This window comes from Lathamus discolor, chromosome 6 (genome assembly GCF_037157495.1).
Source record: "Lathamus discolor isolate bLatDis1 chromosome 6, bLatDis1.hap1, whole genome shotgun sequence".
NCBI lineage: Eukaryota > Metazoa > Chordata > Aves > Psittaciformes > Psittacidae > Lathamus > Lathamus discolor.
This window is the reverse complement of record NC_088889.1, coordinates 9,354,124-9,378,013: the sequence shown is the minus strand read 5'-3', so window position 1 is coordinate 9,378,013 and position 23,890 is coordinate 9,354,124. Positions and strand designations below refer to the sequence as shown.

General features: G+C 45.5%; 1 protein-coding gene across 3 annotated transcripts in view; it reads right to left on the bottom strand.

Annotated features, from left to right (window-relative positions):
- Positions 1 to 23,890, bottom strand: part of TYRO3 (TYRO3 protein tyrosine kinase) — a 41,908-nt gene that overhangs the window by 6,218 nt on the left and 11,800 nt on the right. For all 3 annotated transcript variants that reach the window (XM_065684376.1, XM_065684374.1, XM_065684375.1), the window contains 13 exons: positions 22,396 to 22,482; positions 18,296 to 18,411; positions 15,316 to 15,493; positions 14,368 to 14,510; positions 12,939 to 13,083; positions 8,665 to 8,794; positions 7,899 to 7,999; positions 6,820 to 6,915; positions 4,852 to 4,932; positions 3,056 to 3,148; positions 2,227 to 2,348; positions 1,818 to 1,927; positions 270 to 429 (listed from right to left, as the gene is read on the bottom strand). In XM_065684376.1, the coding sequence (XP_065540448.1) occupies positions 270 to 429; positions 1,818 to 1,927; positions 2,227 to 2,348; positions 3,056 to 3,148; positions 4,852 to 4,932; positions 6,820 to 6,915; positions 7,899 to 7,999; positions 8,665 to 8,794; positions 12,939 to 13,083; positions 14,368 to 14,510; positions 15,316 to 15,493; positions 18,296 to 18,411; positions 22,396 to 22,482 (1,562 nt within the window). The remainder of the gene's footprint in view (positions 1 to 269; positions 430 to 1,817; positions 1,928 to 2,226; positions 2,349 to 3,055; positions 3,149 to 4,851; positions 4,933 to 6,819; positions 6,916 to 7,898; positions 8,000 to 8,664; positions 8,795 to 12,938; positions 13,084 to 14,367; positions 14,511 to 15,315; positions 15,494 to 18,295; positions 18,412 to 22,395; positions 22,483 to 23,890) is intronic.

The window sequence follows — 23,890 nt, the reverse complement described above, 5'->3', positions numbered from 1 at the left end:
GGTGAATGAGAGCATGGGGATAAGCACTGAAAAATGAAGGACCAAAGAACAAGAGGAAAAAGGTTCATGACTTCTGCCGTAAACCACTTGCGTGTATTTTTAGTCTTGAGTTCTGACAGCGCCCAAGACAGGTAGCACTGTCCCTCAAACACAAGGCAAAATCCCCTTCCCATCACCAGGGCCTTTTCCCACCTTCAATGAATACAGAAGGATTCCTCCACTTCAGCAGGAATACGAGTGATTCCCAAATGCACCAGAGCAAAACTCACCACATCGCTGTGTGTTGTGTACAGATTGTCTGCCAGGCTTTCCAGAGCAAGCCACTTCACTGGCAGCTTGGAGGCACAGCCCTGGCGGTAGTAGTCTCCGCTGTAGATCTTCTTAGAAAGCCCAAAGTCTGCAACACTCACATTCATGTTCTCATCCAACCTAACGGAAAGTTTCCATGGCTGAGGAAAGCATTTAGAGGCCACCCCAGGCAAAACACAGAGCCCTGTTATGTCCAGGGAACTGAGGTATACAGATCACCAAGTATTACCCAGAAGGATAATGACTTCATCTACATGATGACCAATGTGAAATCAGTTCCTTGGGACTAACAAGGAGATAATTAGGACTAAGGAAGTATGGAAATGGCTACGCTCACATGGTCTACTCTGTTATGCAAAATGAACTCAGGTACTTTCTATAGTATCCAGGATTGCCAGAGGACACCTGCAGTGCTCACTGCTGTCACTAAGGCATGCACTGTATATAGGCAACCAAGCACCACAGGGTGCTTGCCTAAACTGGCTGGTACAACTGCTCAAACTAGATCTGCCACGTCTTGTCTCCAGGCCTGGTTAATGGTCTAAATTGCTCTGTCACTACTTAAACCTAGACATACAGTGCAAGTAAAGCCCACAAAGGCTTCATGCTCCCAGGCCTCATAAAGGACTCCCTGCTTTCCCAGAAGATGTGCTGAAACAGGCATTCAGCTTCCTCTGGAGGAAGTCTGTATTTTCTAGATGTTTAAAAATAGGAAATCAGTATGGGTTTCTGGTAAATGCCAAAGCAGGCTAACCCGTCTTTCTTCATTGTCAACACCAGGCTCCTGTCTGTGCATCTGGGAATTCAAATGCCTTTGGAAATCTGTGTCTCACTGAGGATTGTACCGGTTGTCGTGGTTTTGTTCAGAGGCAGATTTCTGCCTGACAGTTCTTTACTCTGTTATCAGAGGAGAAGCAGAGTGGAAAGGATAAGAAAAGGACTTTTCTTCCTTTCGAAGCAGGCAAGGCAGTCTGGGGACAAGAACAGCAATGTGGGATCATAGTGTGTTCACCCTGCAATTATTTCTAAAGGCGCTCTCCACAGGCTTTCAGGGAAATTCTACATTTCTTATATTGCGATAATCAAGTCCTCAAAATAAATACAAGAAATACAAACTCCAGGCTACAGTGAAAGTCCCTTTCTCCTAACACAGCCAAACCCCTTCTCTCCTCTTGGTTATATTGTGGAACAAATAGCCCATGCTGACACAGTCATTTGAGTGACTAATTACAATTGTACAACTCTATGAAACTGTATGTGCAGAACACGATGGAAAAAGTTCCTTATAAATAGGGTCTACTTGGAAGCTCAGTGGGACTTCAGGGATCGCTCCATGCTCCCAGCACTGCCCACACACACCCCCAACCCCATGGTCATGGCTCCCCTATGTCTACGGTCACTTAAATGCAAGGACCAGCATCCTTGGATGGGACCCGTCTCCACTTCTGTCACACAAAAGGCTTCCCATCCCTCTCTCACCCACTCTGGTCCTTACACGGATCACTTACATGCAGTTCCGAGCTGCGAGGTCCCTGTGTATGAAGTTTTTTGAGCTCAAGTACTCCATCCCGCTGGCAATATCAATCATGAACTTGAGCAGTGTCTGAACAGGCAAGTTCTGAAAGAAATAACAGTTCAAGGTCTCTTCCTGGAAACTTGCAAGCATGTATGGCAAAACTGCAAGGTTTTCTGCTGGCTGACTGAGCAGGGATGGGGAAACAGGGAGGGGATGGAATGGAGGAGTTGGTCCTCAACATGCATGGAATGAAATACTGCAACATCGCATCTCACAGCTTTCTCTGCTATTAAAATCCAGTCAAATGCCAGTGCCTTGGGGAGACCAACCCTGAACAGATCTGAGCAGATTCTCTGAAAATCCATACCCTCCCAGAAGGAATTCTACAATAAAACACTTACAAAAGGGTTTTCCCCAATCCGTGACATCAGCAGAAAAGCATGAAGGTCTCCATGCTTCATGAAGGGCAGGATCACCATGGGAATTGGGAGACGGCCCTTGGGACGGCTCCGCAGACTGACTCCTAATCAGGACACACATAGCAAAGGGGTTTTAGCAAACACATCAGCCCCAAGGGGATCTCACAGGCTGCTGTGCCTTTTCTCTTACAAATCTGGAGGAAAACGCACTGTTGGTGGGTAGGTTCCAGGCTCCAAGCTTCTCTGCATGGCTTCATGCCAGGAGGTGTTAAGATACCTCTAACCCTGTTTACAGAGGCAGCACTGCCTCTCTGCTCTCCCAGCAGGACCAGCTATAAATGTTTCCAGGATCACCCCAGACCAGACAGCCCCAAACCTCAGCCTCTGCAGAGCAATCTCCACATTCTGTATATTGTCTATTCCATAGTGCCCACCCACAAACAGATGTCTTGGTTCCTTACTTTGGAACGGCACAATCTCCATTCGCTCTATATGTCTACCAACCCATCTGTCCACAATTCACAGCAGTTAAGACACACCTCAGCCAGCCTGAGTAATACTTGCAAGATCAAAGAAATAGCTTACGAGATGCTTCCTGCTGGTGTGTCAGGGCAAGCATCGTGAGCACTTCCACACACTCCAGCTCCCTCTAGGCCCAGGCAGAGTGCTGGCGCATGCAGGACTCCAGGCAGCACGGAGGTGGCTGCACTAGCACTGCTGTTGTACAGCAGCGAGGGTGAGTGTGCGAGGCTGTGTGGGACTGTGAAGGAACAGGAGGTGCCGTGTGGCACAAGCAGCAGCGCTGGCTTACCGATCAGTTTAGTGACATGGGGGTGGTCAAACTCCTTCATACACGCAGCCTCTCGCAGGAACTCCTCAATGTCAGTCGAGGTGAAGATATCCGCTGGGAAGAAAGCGACTGTAAGTTTCCTTCCTTTGTGGGTGGCTCCGAGGGACTTCGCACATAATGATTATCAGACGCTTGTTCTCTGTGGCACAGCTCATCCTCTCAGACCTACAGCTGGATGAGCCCGTTTACAACAAAGCAGAGCCTGACACTTTCTCCTGGGATGGGAGCGGTAAGCACACACCAGAGAGGTCTGGTAAACTGGTTCTTAGCGGAGAAAGGACCTGCTGATTAGAACCTCTTTTCTCAGTGACAGCTTCCCTTAGAAGCCATGCAGAGCATGTGTGGGTTAAAGATGTAAGAAACTAATTAGCTATAAGAACTTAAACCGCAATGTGAGGGAGACATCGCACAAAATAAAAGAGAATGTCGAAACTGGGGAGATGGCCTGGAGCCCCTGGCTGGCACGGCAGACCCCAGCTCATCTCTCATAAGGACAGCATGAAAGATCTATGCTTTAATGTCTCTTAGCACGACTGAGTCTTCTGAAGTGCTAGAGCTAAGATTTAAAACCCCACACTGCTGGAGAGCTTTGACCTAATTCAGAAGTGACATATATCAGCATAAAGTTGCAGTAAATTATTTCTCACTGCTATTACTCCAGATTTATGGAATTAGATCGCTATAATAAAGAATTAACTCAGTGGACTCCTTCGCCCACTGCTGCTGTTGAATTTAGCAGGAATCCTCCAGTCCTGCTGCAAGATCAGACTCAGATCTGTAGGGGAGTATTCACATTATCTGCTTTAGGCAAGTAATTTAAATATGATTAAGAAAAGAAAGGTAGATTCCCTTTTTACAGTCAATGGAAAAGGAAGGTGCTCCTGGAGGGTGACAGTTTCCAAGTCACATGCCTGAAGGTAGACAATGTGACTGCACAAAAGCTCGCAAACTGATTAGAATCACTGCTGAAACTGGTGATGCAACTTACACTAATGTGGTGCTAGGATATTTAGTATAAGCTGGTATTCTGTGGCAGCCAAACTCAGCTCCAGAGATAAGTGAGTGTGACTCTGCTTTAAGTCAGCCACAGTTCATTTCTGCTTTACAGGCAACAGGAGTGAAATAACATAGGTTAATATATATACACACACATATATACACATACTTGCTTTGACTTATACCTATCTATTAATTGCTTTTCTTGTTAGACTTCTGCCTGATGAACGTCTTAGTTGTGTACACTCAACAAATGACAAATCAGAGGGGAGTTAGACTATTTATTCAAATATGCTCGACTAAGATGAGTTAGCTGCATTCAGCCCAAACACTCTTCTGTTTATTCTGTTTATTCTAGGATATATGCTTGGAGGAATGCTGTCTTTCACTGCTGTATTAATGGGGCAAAGCAGACCTCTCTGAGCTGTCTATGCCATGTGATGTAGTGCTGTGTCAAATCAAGCAACTAAACAAGATTCTCTGTGCACAAAAGCTGTAGCTATTATTTGGTTTTGGTTGCACTCACCGCACGCTAGGTGCCATACAAGCAACTAAGGTGGTATAGGTCCTTCTCTGAAAAGCTTCTGCTACAAGACTGACATGAAAGGGATAGGAGACAACATGGGTAGAGTTGTTGAGTGGGAAGCTCAGAGAGGAGTAAAGAGCGTTGGGGGATGTTTCCTGGAGGATAGGACAGAGAGCATTTAATCTTTCCAAGCTCTCTTCTCTTAAGTACTTCAGGTAGCTCTGCTCCCACTTACCTTTCAGCATCTTCACTGCCACTTTCTGGAAAGAGCCATCATCTAGCTTCAGTAGTGCCTCTCGAACTGACCCAAACTCCCCTGTGAAGTGACCAGAGCAGGCAATGAGGAAACAGCTTCTTGTAAAGAAAGTATGATTCACAGCAGGTTCACTCCAAGGGTCACTGGCAAAGCTGAATAACCACAGGAAACGCAGCTACCAGCTTCATTTTGTATTCTGCAGTTCCAACCAGCAGCTTTCAGCCTATGTATACCTAGAAGAGGTACCACTACCAGGAAACAGAGGTCACTGTGCTAGCACTCCAGAAAACAGAGGAAAACAAGAGGGAAAGAAGGCAATCCCGTATCAGATGGACGATGTTAGATTTGCTCTTCCTAATTTTGTAACTGCTTACCCCACCAAAAATGCAGTAGTATGAGGAACTCTAGTACTGAAAAGAGGGAAGCAAAACATGGCACTCGGGACACTTACCCTGAAAGCATTATCTATCCATTAGCCTTTCAGGAGTGTCCTTCATTACTGCATGGCACATGCCTATTTCACAATAACCAAGACCAGTAGATCTGACCACAAAAGAGGAAAATTGGAAGGAGCAAAGGCTCTTCTGTGGTGCTTCTGTACTACGGAGCTGTTTCTCAGCTGTAGAGTCAGCAGAGCCCAAGGCAATGCAGCTATGCTATATTAGAACCTGAATGCTAAGCGTGGGGTTGGGGGAACAGGGCTGCCAACACAGACCAGATCCTGCCAGCTGCATCCTCCCACCAAGGCCATCCCCAGATACCTCACTGCAGCCAGTTTCCAGCTACCTGTCATGGGGACAGCCCAGAACCCAGAAGGATTGAAGCAGGATCCCAGAAACTGGCCAAAAGCTGACAGAGATGAAACAGCTGTTTGATTACTTAGCATTGTTAAGCCCTCTGAGACCACTTCTGCAGGAAGGCCATCTTCCTGCTCTGAAAGGAATGTATTTGTTCTAGGAGGGATGGAGCAAAAGAATGCTCTCAGTGGGAAAGGGTCAAAGAAAACTGCAATGAAACTGCTTATAAAGAAGAAAGAAGCCAAACACTTTAGCTTCCTTTTGCTTATAACCCCTGACTTATGCTCCCATCTTAGTTACTGGCTTTACCATTACGTGTTTTCACTTATTTCCAGAGATTGCCTTCAGACTGAGAAACACGGAAGGATGATTCAACAGCTAGCAAGCTAGCACACTGGCCTGCCTGCCATTTGGGAAATCTAAATTCAAACCCATCTTTTCACATACAGTTTCTCAGCAAATCTTTTAGCTAAAGCAAAATGAGAAGCAGCCCCACTTTTGCTCTGCCCATCCCTCCTGAGCTGAAAACCTCAAAGAAATGGAGGGAGCCCCTGTGTGGGACATCCAGATGGACATGGACAGTCAGAAGAGCTCCTAAGGACCTGAACTAATGAGGATAAATGTTCCATAGAGGCCTCTCTAAGAGCCCAACCTACAGTCAAACCACCCCAGACATTGAGAATAGCTGAATCAACATACTTTATGAGGGGTTGGAGTGTTTGAGGTAGATCACCTCTGTCTCTGTATTGTCTTAGCCCATTTAATACTTGATGCATGCCTACTTAAGTGGAAGGAATTCTGTAGCACCACTTCGTTAGTAGAAAGAGCGGAAGTTTAATTGAATATTCCTTTGTTTAAATCTCTGAGATTTACACACCAGTGAATGAACAGTGCTTTGGAAAGCTGAGCATAGACTACAGCTCATGACTCTGTAGAGCCATATTATAGGAATGGCTTAGCCAATATCCTCTTGGTTACGCTAAACCTTTGAAAGGTTTTATCTCTGCGGAAGAGAAAGTTCCATTTAAATTGACATCTACAAGCAGAGGGAGAGAAAACAGGCTGCTTATAATGGCTTCTCCCTACTCAACAGTAAAGGTGACACATGTGGGACTTTCAATGTTAAGACTTGCTCAGTTTTGGCTCTTACCCTTTCCCAACATTCTTCCCAAGGTGAACTGCTGTTCCTGGATTAGAACATCTTTGAGTTTTGTCTTCAGCTCATCACTGATCCCTACACTCTCCACTGAAAAAAAACCAAAGGAAGTGTCAAATAAGGGATACTTGAATGTTCTCTCACAACATCAAGAGTCGCCTGTTCTAATCTCCATCTCCAATCTGATTCCCATACCGTAAGCATGAAAACCTGAAAAAGACAGAGCTCCCTTCCATGTCCTCTAGCCTCACCAACAGTACTGAAAGGGGAAGGTTGTGGTAACACCATCCTTGAACACACCAAGAGCAACAGGAATACAGAAGTACTGTAAATAACCCTGAGAAGACAAAATCCAATGAGAAAGGACACTGATAGACACTGGTTCACACAGCTTCATTTAAGCTGATGGAGCTGCACCAGTTTTCAATGATTGTCTCTCAGACTGTTTTAAGTACAAGTCTCCCAGTACCTGGCTGAGAGGATAACACAATACCCAACAGTTTATGGTCACTAGATTTAATGGAGGGGTCTCTAAACCCAGAGAAGTGATCTTCATCATTGTAACCCAGCCATGCAATGCAGCTACAGAGAGCCATGACATTACCGAACGTAGAGACAGAAAGGGATCATCTTAACGCTGGCCATTCCTGGGATTCAATCTCCTGTTTGAGAAGTTACAAATTCCTGACATATAAATTGGTTCATGCTTGTAGCACAGCGCAGCACTGAGTTTAAAGCATGCTGTTATTGTTGAGCCATATTTATCTCCCTGTTGCATAATATTACAGTAGAAGGAGTCACAGTAGTGTGAAACTGGGGCAGGGGAGTGGTGAATTTATGCCTCCCACTAATATACCCAGTGACTGTATCTGTAATTAGCAAGTGCTCTGTAATTGGTATGGCAACAGCAATTCTGGCCTTTCACCTCTGCCACCCACACTGTCTAAACCTCCTTGTAAATTGATCACATGTTCTTGGTCCAAAACCATCAGTGTCAGGGAAAACAAAGAGACAGCATAGTACATGCATGAACACAGCTTCTCAAGCAGAATCACTCACATCGTTTTACTTACATGTTGCTTCAATGAGCTCTGGACCTTCCCTGTTGAAAGACCTGGCAGCTCTGAAATGGACTGCTGGATCCCCTCTGCCAACCACACTGCCAAAGGCATGGCTAGAAGGCAGAAAAGACACACAAGGACCATGGTTACTTACAGGGCCATTCACTTCTAAAAGGGTGTCTTGAACAGTACATATGATTTCTTAACCCTTGCCATATAAATACTACAGATTGTTTTGTTAAAGAGCCAAAGAGGAGGAATGATGGGTTTATGCTGCCTTGTTGATGCACTTAGAGGAGGTGAGAGCCCTTGGAAAGAGGGGAATCACTTATCCTGAGTGCCCAGGTTGGGGCAGGTTGCAAGAGACACATAAACAGAGGCGATGCTGTGTGAGGTTTGTGAGACCCTGAATAGGAACCTTGCTTGCAGCAGAGAGCAATCCACAGCCAAGTGTCAGAGGTGATGGAAAGGAGACTTTTCTGGGCATCCAGAGAGCTCTGGGCAGTCAGGAAGTCACAAGAAGCTGCTAGCCTGAAAACTAGCATGGGATAAAGGGCCCAGCCCCTAAGAACACAGAAAATGATCCATCTGTGGGTCTTTTCTCTTCGAGTCTCTTAAGCAACAATTCTAAGAACTTACAGAATTATGTTTATCTAGTTTGTATTTCCATATCTGGTTTATATTTCCATATTCTGTTAAAGCCTAGCTATTGATATAACATTTTTTCTACTGTATTTTCAGTGTTCTGTCTAACCAACACAAGGAGAACCTCCCTTACCCAAACCGAGTTTCCTTTCTTCTTTTCCTAAGGAGAATAAGAGCCAGGGCAACAGCTGTGACCAGAGCTGTGAGAATGCCCAACGCTACAGGGACCCAGGACGTTCCATAAGGAGGCTGTCTCTGGCCACCTAGATGATGGAGAAAACACCAGTCAGGAAACAGAAGACTGTCAATAGTAAACAGACCATACTGGGGCATTTCTTCTAATTTGCTTTTCAATGGAAAAGCCATGTTGCTGGGTCTGGCATACACAGTGGGTTATTGTACACTGGAATTTGGCATAAACAGCTACTCAGTCGATCATCAGAAAAACTAGCTGTTTCACACAGCAAAGGCAGAGCAGATGCAGCCAGTTATCAGAATCTGTTCTTCGTTGTGAGCCTCAAGAAAGTAAAAGGCACTTGCTGTTCCACATTATGTTACTTTACATGAGCTCATGATCTGGGGCACTTGAAACTGGACTCTCACAACAAAAAGGCTGCTTAATACGAGCATTTTGTGCACAGGTTTCACCTTGTCCTGTTTGAGGCAGGCAGCAGGACCTTGACCAGGCTACTCAGTACTGCCTGAATGCCAACCAGATAACACTTTGAAAGACAAGAGAAAGACAATTGCCTCATGGCAATCCGAGTGAAAATATTTACACTTCCCCTCCCACAAAGAAGAGCACTCCATGGGGCTGGTGTTGGCCGTAACTTCCCAATGTTGTTGGTTGGTTGTAACTTCTCAATGTGTCTCTACCAAAGAAAAGGTGCATTTTAAAAGGTGCTCTGCAAGGCTAGAAATAAGTTAGCCAGTGTGCAGGTTCCAGTTCTGGTCTAATATTTGCTCCCAGGATATGCATGATTTTGACTACAGCTGTCTACAGAAGAAATGGAGATGCTGCCAATCTGAGTAAGCTGCCAGGAGAGGAAGATAAGCAAATGGTTATGAATAAAAGAATATTATCTATGCTTGGCAAACAACAGAGAAATTAATCCAGTTCCCCAAGAGATTTCTTATCCAAATACAATTACTAAATATTAAATGTTAATTTGTATGGGTTTATTAAAATCTAGTATAGCGTTCATATCTCCAAACAGGTAACAAGTCCTTAAACCCTTCCTTCATCTTCATGCTCCCGTGCCCACCTTCAGCAGTTAACTGTGCTTTACCAGAGCTAAGGAAGAATCAACTTCGACAATGTATGTAACACTATTATGTTATATGTCATCAGAGTGTAAGTAAATCTGCCCTTAAAACAGATGTTAGGTTAATGGGCTGAGATTTGAATGAACCTCTCCATAGATGTATGCGGAAAGGAGTCAGACATCCCTACTGGCAGAGTCCTGGCAAGCAAAAGGCTTCTAAGGCTTAATTGCTAATAACATTGTAGAGCCTTATCATCCAAGTTTTCTAGAAGCAGTGTTAGTCTAATTAACAGGTAGAGCTTAAGGAAATAGAATTCTGGACCACTGAGGAGGCAGAACTGGTACTTCTCCACTTGAGACAAATTACCAGAGCTTTAGCACCTATTTTCCAGCATCTTATCAGTGACTCACAGAGCTTTATAGGCTCTGGGTTTCATGATACTCCCTCTTGCTGCACCTTTTGACCCCAGCCTTCAAGGCTGCTTATGAGGAGGGAGAGGGATCAGAAACAGAAGTGGAATAAAATGCTATGAAAGGTAACTCCAACCCTCTCCACAATTCCCAAACCAATCGTTTGGGCTGTTCCTGCCAAACAATCAGGGCAGAAACAACTGATAACACTGATGTAAAATGTCTTCCCTGAAACCATGACGTTTCCCTCCCCCTGTGGTGAGACAAACCTCTCTCAGCCTATTTTCTAGCCTCTCTCTGCTAGCTGGCCTGGGAGAAGAGCAGGGATTTAGGTCACCTTTTGGGGAGTCCCTCAAAAGGAGGATGGATGAAAACAAAACAAACACAAAACTAAATTATTCTCCCTGTTTCTGAGCTGTAGGAATCAGGAGCACATCCCATAGTTCATAGCAAAGGTGTCAGAAATAGAAATGAATGTTGAAATTCACTGCTTCCCCTCTGCCCCCCAGATCACTGCTTCCCATTAGTGCCACTGAGATAGAGAAGATAGCTGCAGCCCAAGTAAAGATTGAGTTGCCTTTCCTCCCCCAGCTGTGTCTCCTTCCCATCTCCTGCACCCTTATTTTCCAACAGGCATATGCCTTAAGACTGCGCAAGGCAGAGAGAAGACAGTATTAAATGAGCTTGATTTTCTAGGAGCCCTTTGATGAAGAGAGAACCCCCTTTATTTCTGTAGCAGGCTTTACATCACAAAGGTGCACAAAGAGCGTAATCCAAGAGTCTTCTCTCGCATACAGTCGTGAAGATTATAGACGGGAAAAAGCTATTATACCATTCTGTTCCCCTCTGCAATGAGAGATGTTTCTACTGGAAATATTAAAGTCATCTTTGTTAATGGTGCACAAGATCTCTGCATAAGCTGGGTGGTGCTCTGACTGGCTTTGCTGTGATGAGAAATATGATTTAAAGTTTATACGAGCTTAGTCATCCTCGCTGCCGCACTGGGAGCCAGTCAGAAACCACCCCTGGCATTTCTCACAGAAAGCAACCAGTGCCAGTTTGCTATTTTAGGAAAGGAAGCAACTTATATTTTCTACCAGGCCTGAAACAAAACTGCAGCCTTTCTGCAGCTCTGATGTTCAAGGCCTGTCAGTGTTTCCACAGTGAGCCTTTATTTCCAGCCTGTTATGTGTGTGAAGAAATATACATGTACTTCCAGCGCTTGGCCAAAACAAGCATCACTCCTTATGCTACTTTCTTTGGAGCGGTTTGTATATAAAACCAAGAAAGCATATTGAGCTTTCAGGTTTATCCCATTCCAGCTCCGTGTAAAATGCTATACATTCCCTGGCGCTTCTAGCAGTGCTGGCCAGTTTCCAAAGGGATATTCTGGTTCTTTCAGGTACTTTTCTCTGTATTTGGGTACCACAGAAAATAACTGAGCAAAAAGCAGGAGGAAAAATACTGATGGAGCCAATGCCAAACCTCTCGTAGAGTCAGCTCCGGACCTCTGCACCCTTCATTCTCCTTTAAATAATGTGAGGGCTTTGATCCCACAGTGAGTATGTGCTTACACATAGCCACCAGTGCTGACTTCATCACAGGAACCCAGTCGCCAAAGGGCCTGAGTAATGTGCACATTAAAACCAGGATTAGATACACTACTGCAAATAAGGCTACAGTTCTCTCCTGTTACCCTGTCCCTATCCCCCACGTCCTGCTGGCCTCAGAACCCCACTCAGGGTTTCCACTACCATCCCTAAGGGTGGAGGGATCATGAAATTCCTCAAAAGACATGTGGAATGGGAAGAAAGCAGCAGCGGGAGGGTCAGCATCAGATATGAGAGACTGCTGCCTCATCCTGTCACAGGTGCTGGGAACAAAACCTCAGGAGGCTCTGGGGTTTTTCATATTGGCACCTCACTGACTTATCACCAATCCATGTTTTCATTTGGAATGCCTTCCCCCTAGTTGTTTTACAGCGTCTTTCATTCTTTTCTCCCTTCCACCCATCTCCCCATAGAACATCCTGCCCATCTCTATAGCCTGACTCCTGCTTCCCATTCACTGTGAAATCCAAGCAGCAAGAAAACCAGCACAGATGAGCCTAACTGCCCTTTATCACCAGGAATGCACTCTACACATGCATGGCTTGTTCTTTGCTCCCAACAAACCCTTCCACCTGGTCCAGATTGCATGATACAGCTTCTGTACCATCATCTCTCTCTTCTGCCAGTAGCTCAGCTTTTCCATGGAGAGAGCTAAACTGATTTAGTATGAACACATTCAGTAAAAACATTACAAACCCCCATGTGGCCATGGTTTAAATCAGGCTCAACTGAAACTAGTCAGGAATGGCTTCAAATTACATCAAAGAAGAGGAACTATGTTAGAGTTTTTGTCACATTTACTCTAATAAATATGCGTGGCTTAAGCCTAAATGAAGGATTTCAGATCTTCCTTTGCACCTTTTAGCGTCTCCTATTGCCCTGTTCTCCACTAAGCACAGCAAATCCTGTCAAAGAAGACTCAGCAGTGGCCAGAAGCTGTTTTGTTTGTATCAGCTCTTTAAATATGATTTTATTTGTACTGTGCTTGATGAAGTCTGCTCTATAAAGGCACGTGGCTCAGTCAGCTGTAAGCACTGAAGAGAGAAGAGTCAGAGAGAACCAGCAGTCCCAGCACTTCTGCCTTTCTTCCCCAAAGAGAAGGGAAGGCAACGGACACTCACCCATGACCTCTTGGGCTTCAAGCAGGAAGAGGTCACTCCAGGGCCCGCATCCTGCAGTGTTCAGCACACAGACCCTGATGATCAGGTCTTTGAGAGGGTTCCATGTTGTGAGATTAGCTTTTGTGTCCTGCACGATCATCTCGCCCTGAGAGCAAACGGTAACAAACTGTAAGCTGTCTTCAAAGGAATCCAGTCCAAATGTCACCTTTAAAACGACACCAGACCATGACCGTGTACTTCGTTGGTGCTACAACAAGGGCTGGGAGCTGTGATACAAGGGTTGGGACCTGGTCCTACTCAGTTTTGCCATGGGATATCATCTGGGGTTTCTCTTCAAAAATACTGCTATTTTTCCCAGTTTCCCAGGGTGTATGGAAGAGATGAGGTTTAGTGATTTTCTCCTTTGAGGTCCTTCCATGAGAGTTGCTACAGAAATGTGGGGCTTATTTTGCTATTAAAAGATTCACCTCCTTCTTGTGGTTTAAAGGCAAAGGTGCGCTAACACACAGCAAAGCATCTGACAGTTTTAACCCAAGGGAGGAGGCTGTCTGTTTTAACTTGTTGACCAAATCCCACATGGTTTCTGAATTTCATGGCCACTTTTCACTTAGGATGACAAGGCCAACACGTGGATCTTCTTCATACGCATTATTTGCAATAAGCCCCTGGAGATCTGGCTGCCAGCACAGGCACAATGTAAATTCGATGGGAACTCAAAATACTGTCAAAGTCAGTGATGCTGACCTAGAATAACATGGGCCATGCAGAAAGGAAATAAGTCTCTTTTCCCTCTAGCTGTCTATTATTATAGGCTTGTTCATCATTAATAAGCACTGGCTAAATACATAATAAGAAGTGAGAAACCATAAGAAATGCTGTGAACTTCAAAGGCAGGTAGATACCTGGGAAAGGTCAATGCTGAAGAAGAAATGAAATGCCTTCCACCCTGACAGGATCCTTTCAACTCCCTCCATACTGTAATCCACCACCTTCTTCCTGTGATTTACAGCACAACTCATTCACTTCCTAAATACACCTTTGCTACTAGGATTTGGAAAGCCAAGTCCCAGTCACAGGACAGAGAAAGCCCATATTTTGCACTGTTTGTCTGAGCTGCCTTTGGGACAGCACTTAGGAAGAGATAGAGGCAAACCAAATTCTCTCTGTGTTGCCCTTGTACAAGGAATGGCAGAGAGCTGGTCCATCTGCAGAGGAACAGTCAAGTGAAGGAATTCTGAATATGTCAGGAAAGGAGAAATGGGCCCAATTCTTAAGGCCAAATACCGAGGAATAGATCCATTTACACAAAAGCAATACCAGCAATCTAGTTCCCTGGTGTGGATAAGGGATAAGGAACCCTAATTCATAGAAAATGTGAACTTTCTCCAACTGTGAGCCCAATGGTTCAGCTCTCCTCTCGATCTGTTACCTGAGTTACATTATCCTGAATCCACTCCAGCCTGTATCCCAGGACATTTTCTTTGAGCACATCTGGAGCCACACCTTCCCACTCCAGAATCAGACCAGGATCTCTTTGAATAACATGGATATTTTGTGGGGTGCTGCTTGGAGCTGAAAGCAGAGGACAGAACACAATCACTATCCACACTGAAAATGGCTGCAAAGACAGTTTTACCCTCTTTCCTGAGATCAACTGGAAGAGAGAGTGTGAGGGGAGAGAACAACTTCTGCAAGCCACCAGCACTAAGACCGCTTCAAGAGGACAAAATAAGGGCCAGAATCTCATTTCTTTCCAAGACCCCAAGGCCCTCAGAACTAATGGAGTATATGCCCAGCATGAAGAAACCCCGTGATCATGCACCACTGATGTTAACCACATTTGACTGCATATTATTATATTAGGTGTTACAAGACCTTTGGAGTGGACAAGCAATATGGTAGCATAGAATCATAGAACAGTTAGGGTTGGAAAGGACCTCAAGATCATCCAGTTCCAACCCCCCTGCCATGGGCAGGGACACCTCACACTAAACCATCCCACCCAAGGCTCTGTCCAAGCTGGCCTTGAACACTGCCAGGGATGGAGCATTCACAACCTCCCTGGGCAACCCATTCCAGTGCCTCACCACCCTCACAGGAAAGAATTTCCTCCTTATATCCAATCTAAACTTCCCCTGTTTAAGTTTTAACCCGTTACCCCTTGTCCTGTCACTACAGTCCCTAACGAAGAGTCCCTCCCCAGCATCCTTATAGGCCCCCTTCAGATACTGGAAGGCTGCTATGAGGTCTCCATGCATAACGCATATACAACATTTCCTGCATTCCCAAATTAGAGAGGAGGAATCCAATGAAGTTTGTCATTGTCTCTTTTTCAGATTCAGAGCTGCTTTCCTGTTCTCGTCTGCGATTTGCTTACCAAGCTCCAGGGTCTGGAAATAAACCCTGTCAGTGAAAGGAGAGCTGCCCATCTCATTGCTGCACTGCACACGAACACTGTAGTTGGTGGAATGCTTCAGGCCTTGCACCCCATAGGCAAAGGGTGGCACTGGGGTGACTTCAGTGGAGACCTCCTGGCCATCTGGTGACTCAGCTACCTGTGCCGAGAGTGAAACACAGAAGACTGTTACTATACACCGTACGACTAACAGGTCCACAGGTATAAGAATCCATCCCATGTTTAGTTTAGAATGTGTAAGAATAGCTATGGCACCAGCTATGTTTAAAACATGGAAAAGGGAGTTGTCAAACCAAGAATCGCGAGCCTTTATTTGGTTTCAGTGACATCACTTTCTGGCAGGACCATTTTTCACCAGTTGAAAATTTGGTTCCATGCTTTGAAACATTTCCTTGCCTGTGTTACAAATTCTACAGTTGATTATTATTTCCTTTGAAGGAGACTAAATGTGCTCACTGCATTGAGTGCTACGGTTGGCTTCTGAGACTTGTCTAAACCTAGGCAACATCAGCCTCCCTGTTGCCAAGTGTCACCTTTTTCTCCGCTCCTTTTTGTATGTTTCCAGTTTTGTAGTGGATTAAAGGCACTGCAGACACTGGTGGCTTGGTTCAGCTGTTTCAAGTTAAACTGGAAAGAAACTTCTGCAACCCTTCTCTCTTCCCCCCACCCAATCTGAACTTGTAAGCGACATGAATGTTAATTTAAATCTGATATCACTGCGTGATTCAGTGCACAGACGGGTTCCTTGCTCCTGCTTTTGTACTGACAATAGCAGAAATCACTGCATAGCTGCCAGGCTCAGCCTATCTTCCTTCTCAAGTGCATATGGAATAGCAAAGCTGGGATTAAAAGCAAGTTGTTCTGACAAGTGAAACACTCACGTGGACTTTGTGTGCTTTATATACAGCAGCCTTTCTCCCTGCCCTTCTTCTCACTCTCACGCACACTTTTGGCCCACTGATTTATTTGGCTAGAAAACGGAAGGATCTCAAGTTTCCTTAACAGAAAAGCATATTGTTGTCGTTATCGGTGTCATCCAAAGCAGGGAAAAAACAAGCAGACTTTTGTGTTAAACCCTGTCAGCTTGACGATGTGTGTTTCCGTTCAACAGTCTGAAGAGTCGGTGCTCTTACATCTGTCCCCCTCATGCCCCGGAACACGGCTTGCGTTTAACAGTCAGTAAGCATGGTGATTCCCTACCGTGTCCCCAGAAGCAATCTGCCTGCCTGAACATGGTGTTCTTGGGGCACCCTCTGCAATTCCTGAGTGCCAGAAAACCACAGCCAAGTCCCAACAACCGTTCTCGTTCTGGGAAGCTGTGAGCAGAAGAGCGAGCATGGGGATCCAGCAGCATGATCGTTTTCACATGGAAATGTGGGTCAATGCCTCTCTCAAAACCTCTCATTGCGGGATACAGAGGAAGCACGGAGGGTTACTGCCAAGTTACCCTGCTCCCACATCCAGGAACTTCGTCCTCCCCAAATAGAACAGAAAAGGCTTAGAAAAGGGGTGAGAGACTGCTGAGTGGACAGAAACAGCCACTCTGATCCAACCTCTTTTCCACATGTCCCATCCCCCTCATCCTTACCCCTGCCAAAAATGAGGGGGAACTCAAACCCCAGGGCGATTAGCATTGCTGCATGCAAGCCAGAGAGAATAGGCTGTTCCAACTGGAGATAACTCGCATTGTAAAAGGGAGGAAGAACACCATTTTCAACTGCGAACAAGAACAGAAGCAGCAGCGAAGCACAGAGACCGGGGCCAGCTCTATTCAGGCACTATTTCTGCCAGTGAATTAAGGCAAGATGATGCTTTCTTTTACTTATGAAAGGGAATAAACATCAGAGCATGAAATCTCTGATTTCTTTGCCAAATAAAAAGAGGATTGCAAGTAAACTACCTAGGCTGCTTCCAGCGCACCTTGTGTTTGTAATCCTCCTCTATGTAGCTGGCAACACCCCATAGAAATTCCACTCCAGCTCATGTTGTAATCGGGTAGGGCAAGCACAGGGGCCCAATACTGACACCTGGCAGATAAATTCATGGGGAATGTGCCTGGCTGTGTTCACGCAGCCTGCTTCAGGAGCCACCATTTCTTCATGACACACTGCTACCAGCTGTTTTAAGTGTGCAGTACTAGAAACTACCCCTGCCTGATGCTGGACAGGTACCTTTATCCCCCAGGAACCTAAAGAAGCAGTCAGTTTTCCAAGGATGTTGATTTCTGAGCACCCGGTAGAGCTAAAGGATCACCCTTGATTTTCTGGTCTTTGACAAGGGAAAATCAACCAAGATTTAGAGGTAGGGCTTAAAGTTACACTCAAACATGCAAATAGGCCTGACCTTGTATGAAAAAGCCCAATGTGTCTGTGTCTTCTGCCGACATCATTCCCACCTTTCCTGTACCACATCCTACATTTTGCAAGCTCCTCGTCCCTTGGGCTCACTGGTATGTGTGGATCCCAGCCTTTCCCTTGGCACCACAAAGCACAGGGCTGAGCAGGCATGGGACTGCACTGCACTGGAACAAGTCACCATGGGGCAGCTGCTCCATGCTAGCGGAAGCACCCTGCAGCTACTCAGGGGCACTTCCCATAGAGTGATCCATGCTTCATATCTGCTGCTGTGTAATTCCCTGCATGGAGTAGCTGTCATGGAGCAAATTACGTGATAACTGATGTGCTGGGAGGGAGAATGGGGCCAGTCTCAAATTCTCAACTGGACACTTCATGCTCAAAACTTCATGCTCAGAACTTCATGCCTTGCTCTTTGGCACCTATATACACCCTGAGTGCATCCTGTTAACTTTCCATGTTTTAAAGCTGTGGAATATGAATTCAAACACTACTACATAGCAGTTCGGAGAGCAAAAGATGGCCCAAACTATGCTGGGGAGTCCCATTCTTCACGCAGGGCAGGGGACAATCCAGAGGGGCCATACCTGAAGAGTGCAAGAATGGAGGGGTGCGCGGCCATCAAATCCTGGCACCCAGACCACACTGGCATTGCTGCTGGTGACTTGGCTTACAGTTACATTGAGAGGCTGGAGAGGCATGGCTAGAAAGGAAACAAAGAGACCTTTCAGTATACACAGAACGGAGCAGGTATTCACATGGAAATGGCAGAGGCTTGAGGCTGGAAATTACGCAATGAAATCGCTAACTGAAATGGAACAACATCACCTCTTTAGAGAGTGCCCCCGGCTGTTGTGAATTAAACTATTATTTTAACATTGAACAATCTGTTGGCACCCATTCTTTCATAGTATGTATCTTGCTTGTTACGTACAGGCAGAGGTTGACCTCTCTGACAGCAGTGCCAGTGTGTGATGTTTACACCTTCGCTACTCAGCCCTCTTCCCTGCCCCCTCCATTGCAATGAATGACCCAGCTCTGTGCACACAATGGCCTGTGGACCTACACTGTGAACCAAATGAGGCTTTAAAATCCCTCCCCTGGTTCTCACTTCAAACCCATTACAAACCCTGAAACACCCTGGGAAGGAGCCTGGACTGAAAACTGTGCCTCCTTCAGGCTTCAAAAGCACTCTGTTTTATAGAGGGGAGATTGGAGGCAAAGGGGTGCCTGATACACAGCTCACGCCACACTGCAAATGAAGGGCAGAGCCAGGAACAAAACCAGGACTCCCAAACTGGCCATTTAGTGGGATGTTTGTGCTTCCCACCAGCACAGGGCAGCACTAGAGCACTGCTCCCCTCCTCTCGCTCTGACCAGACACCTCCATCACTGCAGGGCATCCAGTGTGCTGTCACATCAGCCTGAGCTCTTCGGCTTCCATTTAGGGTCCTCAATGCTTCCCTTTGCCCTCTCTTTTCCTCCCACTGTAATTCCACGTAGTTACTTCCTATTCTTTCCCATACAACCCTCACTATCTCTTCTTCAATCCCAAACGTCTGTTCTCATTTAGGCACCTCGCTCCTGCAAAATTACCGGCTTCATGAACACCAACCTCTCCCTCAACCTTGTGCTCATCTTAAACACTCCTTTACTGCTGCTGCAATACTTTTCCTGCAGCACCTCCACAAACTGTACCCTCAGGAGTCCTCTTTCACAAACCCAGCGGTCCTCAGGACAAGGGCTGCGACTGACCACATTTTCCACCTCTCCTGAGTGGTACCCAGTGGAAAGCAGCAGTAGAAAAGTAATTGCAAACCAGGATTCCTTCATGTGCAACTTCTACTCTACTAGAGAGCACCTTTGTCTCTCACTGCACCGAGGACAACCACAACACTGCCTTCAGCTTCTCCACAGGGCCATTCTGTAGAAGAAATGCATTGACCAAAGTACCCCTCCTAAGTCTCTACACAGGGCCTAGAGGAGAGTATGGGGCAGGGAACAGATGGTGCCACAGATTAACCCTATAAAGCCTTTGTTATCTGGTTAACGAGTTACCAGGACACAAGGCAGGGGGCTGCCACCAAGATAAGAAGTGTTTGTGGGTGAGAGGTCAGGCAGCAGAGCAAGGGTCTGGGATGGAAGATGGGCAAAGGAGTTCTTTGCAAGACCTTTGTAAAAGGCTTTTGTGAGTCAATTTAAGACTTTTCTGTCTTGGTTTCTTTCCCTTTTGATGTTAGGTAGTCAGGTTTGTAAGTGTTTTTTTGGGGGAAAAAAGCTTGGGTTTACTGCTTACTTTGATATCATTGAAACACTGCCCTTAATTCAAGTCTTTTGTAAACGCACTTGTAACTTTTGGGTTTAGGAACATGTAATTTTTCAACACTGGATGGCAGGGCAAAGGGAGATACAGGCTATACCATCAGTGAGAATAAATAACGAACTGCCAACACATCCACTCAGCAATGGAGACAGCCAGTGAAGAGGGTTGGCTTGCTAGAACCTTCCCCTAAAGCTGCATCTGTCCCTTCTACAAATTGCATTTCCCCATCAACCACTGGGAAAAAAGCTGTGGCTGGTCGTTTCCTTTTGTGCTCTGAAACACAGGATACGACCCTCAAAGCCTTAGCCACACACACGAAGTAGATAGAGCAAAGCCGGTCTGAAAACAGGACCTTGAGTGTTAACATAATGAGGCTTAACTTCCTCTGTGCTTGTAGAGTGGCTGGAACAATGGGGCTTTGTACATGGCTTGGGACTGTGGGCTACAATAACAGTAATTTTCTGCTTGGAGTATACCCAGCACATTGTGGGCACTACAGAGAATAGATAATGAACAACAACAGCAGCAAATAGGAAGAAACGTTGACAGTTTGTAAATGTCCTTGCAAAAATATTTGCCTCTGGAAAGACAGAAGAAACAAATGGTTTAATAAATTGTAGAAAGACATGAGTCCTCATTAACAGATGGATCTGGGTGAGAGAGGCTCGTGCATGTATGGACAGCTACTCCCGGGAGTGATTTCATCGAAGCCTACGTGTTCATAGAATCAAAGACGAAACAAACATTATCTGGGCCTGTTCCTGTTTCTGCTGATGTCCTTGTTGGGAGCTTGGCTTTAATTGTAACGGGGGCTCTAACAGATCTTCAAAACTTCTGCTCTTTCAAAGAGCCTCGTCACTTCCCCGAGTGTATAACTCCTCTTTCAGACATACCTTTGAGGTATTACAGTGAGAACATCCACAGCTATAGCACTGGACTTACTATTTAAGATCCAGCTTTTATCTCTAGGACTTGCCATGTACTGGGGCAACATTTGCCGAATCACTTCAGCTTGCTCTTCCTTAGCCCTAAAAGCGTGTGCGTGCACACACAACTGTGTGATGGTGAAACATCCCTCCCAGGTAGGCTGTGTGGATTCATTAGCTGATAATTGGTCCTCCTGGAACACTTCTGGCTAAACATAATTGCTGGAAATGCAAGAATTCGAGGCCTTTACCCCATCATCGTATTCACACATTAAGAAAGATCAAAATCATCTGTGTTAACATTAAAAAAACCAGCTTGTTTATGCTAAATGTGATTTCAAATTATGGCTTGATGAGATTTTTTTAAGCATAATAGCTTTGTGAACTGCATTCTATCCCAGGATAAAAATATCCATAGAAGATATATTCCACAAGAACTAATTCCCCTGCGTAGAGGAGCCTTTAAGGCAACAACTCCAAACCTTTTTAAATTAAGTTATAAATCTTACTAGTCCAGCAGACTGCATTCTTGGCACAGCAGCAACCACAATGTCCTGAAGAAAAATACACTGCACAAACACTAGATCTACAGCTGGATTCGAAGGTACCCTTTAATGAATATTAGCTAATACAACTGCGAGTTCTGATACAGACATAAATGCGTGCTCTTACACTGAGCAATAAGCTACTACCTGGAGGAAACGATTTTTGTGACATGCCTCTCCTGGAAGCGATAATCATGTCATTTAATGTGCATTAAAATATGACTAAAAATTCAAATGCAGAAGCATCTCAACATGAAGAGGAGGGGAAGAGCTGATTGCTCTGATCACCCCTGTTGCAGTCACCCGGAGGAACAGAGGAATCATGACATCAACTTAGGGACTTCCAAATGGCAACTGGTCATGCAAAGGCTACAAATTATTTATTTTGAATGAGTTTTTAAAGAGCAAAGAGTTAAAAAAATCAAATCCATAAAACCCGTGTGGATGAGCAGACTTTACCAGCCACCAGTGACCACCTTCCTTGTCTTTTTGCAGCATCAGATGTGATGCCAATTGAAGCAAGTAGAAGCAATGGCCTCTTTAGCTCTAACAAGACCCATCTATCTCCAGGAAGGAAAGATTTCCCCAGCTACAGATTTATATCTAGCTTAATCTCTCACAAGCAATTTGACTACTCTGCCTAGCTCCTTTTCCAGGAAAAACTGTTATTTGACATCCTATTTCCAGTCCTGAACCCCATTTTCAAGAGGATACAGCCCCACACAGCAAGTGGGAACTGCTCTTAGAGCACAAAGCACTGTTTCGACTGCTGACAGCTCCAATTGGTGCTGGTTGCTGGCAGCTTTGAGACACCCCTTTGCATTTAGGAGCCCTACTTTCCCTCCCCAGGGAGCAAACCCGAGTCCCTTGCCCGTTGTCTCGTACTCTCTCACCTTTGATTTGAACAGTGGCTGTCCGAGATGAAGACAATCCCTTAACGTTGTGAGCTTCGCAGGAGAAAACTGTGCTTTGATTAATACCTGGAGATCAGCCAAGAAAAGGAAACACAAACAGCTATATAATCCAGCTTCAACCTTCAGCAGAATTTCAATTATGTGTGACATCCAGCTCAAGCTGCACGAGCAATTGGCGGGCTGAGCTGGGTGCCAGTCAAAGGCACGTGGAATTCAATGTAATTAATGTGCTAAACACATTTTTAATGGAGCAAGTGCGGAACGTAGAAAAGCTTCCCTGGGAGCTTCGGGAAGCGCTGAAAAAGAAGGGTGAATCTGGCAGAAGAGCAGCTCTGTTGATAGGTGTCCACTTCCCACATCCTAGTGAGCATCTTTGGAGCAAGGATTGCACTGAGCTATGAGCTTATAAAACAACCAATGCTCTGGACCTCAGCTGCCACCTGAGCAACAGCCATCTCCTAACCGGGCTATAAGGCAAACCTCCAGCTAGATGCTGCGGATTTCAAGCTAATGCCCACCTGTCCCCCACTTTGCATCAGACTTCTGAAGATATGCAAAGAAGTCGAAGCAAAATGCTATGGCATGAGCACTGAGGCACTTTCCAGGGATGATATACAAGTGAGGATTACGCTCCCTCTCTTCTCTGAGCATCCATCCATCCCACGGGGCCTGAACGTGGCATCATACCAGTGTCTGGTTGCTCCAAGATTTAGATAGGCATTGATAATTAATCAGAACTGAGACAGATCTGCAAAGCTTCCTAGAGAAATATGTCCAGTCTACGTTTTCACTTGACTTGGCCCTCAGCTGCCTTACAGGGCTATCCGAAAGATGTGAGTATGCTATGAACATCCAGTATCTGAAGGGGGCCTATAAGGATGCTGGGGATGGACTCTTCATTAGGGACTGTAGTGATAGGACAAGGGGCAATGGGTTAAAACCTAAACAGGGGAAGTTTAGATTGGATATAAGGAGGAAGTTTTTCCTGTTAGGGTGGTGAGGCACTGGAATGGGTTGCCCAGGGAGGTTGTGAGTGCTCCATCCCTGGCAGTGTTCAAGGCCAGGTTGGCTGAAGCCTTGTGTGGGATGGTTTAGTGTGAGGTGTCCCTGCCCATGGCAGGGGGGTTGGAACTGGATGATCTTGAGGTCCTTTCCAACCCTAACTATTCTGTGATTCTAGGATTCTATGATCCAGTTTTGGAAGAAAAAAGACTTCAGAGCTGCGTGGAGCAGCTCGCACAGTGTCTGTCTTTGCCTTTTGATTCAACTCCCAAGCCTGAGGTTAACATTGCTGCAAAGAAGGTGTAGTGGAAAAGAGGAGTGACTGCTTTGAAATGAAAGAGCAAAGTATTTTAGCTTCTTCCATTCACCCCAGTGAACCAGAGGAAAATGCTGCCAGCAGGCAGAAGGCCAGGCAGCAGAGCAGAGCACAAACTGACATGGTAGGCATGTCCCAAAGACAGAACCAAACACA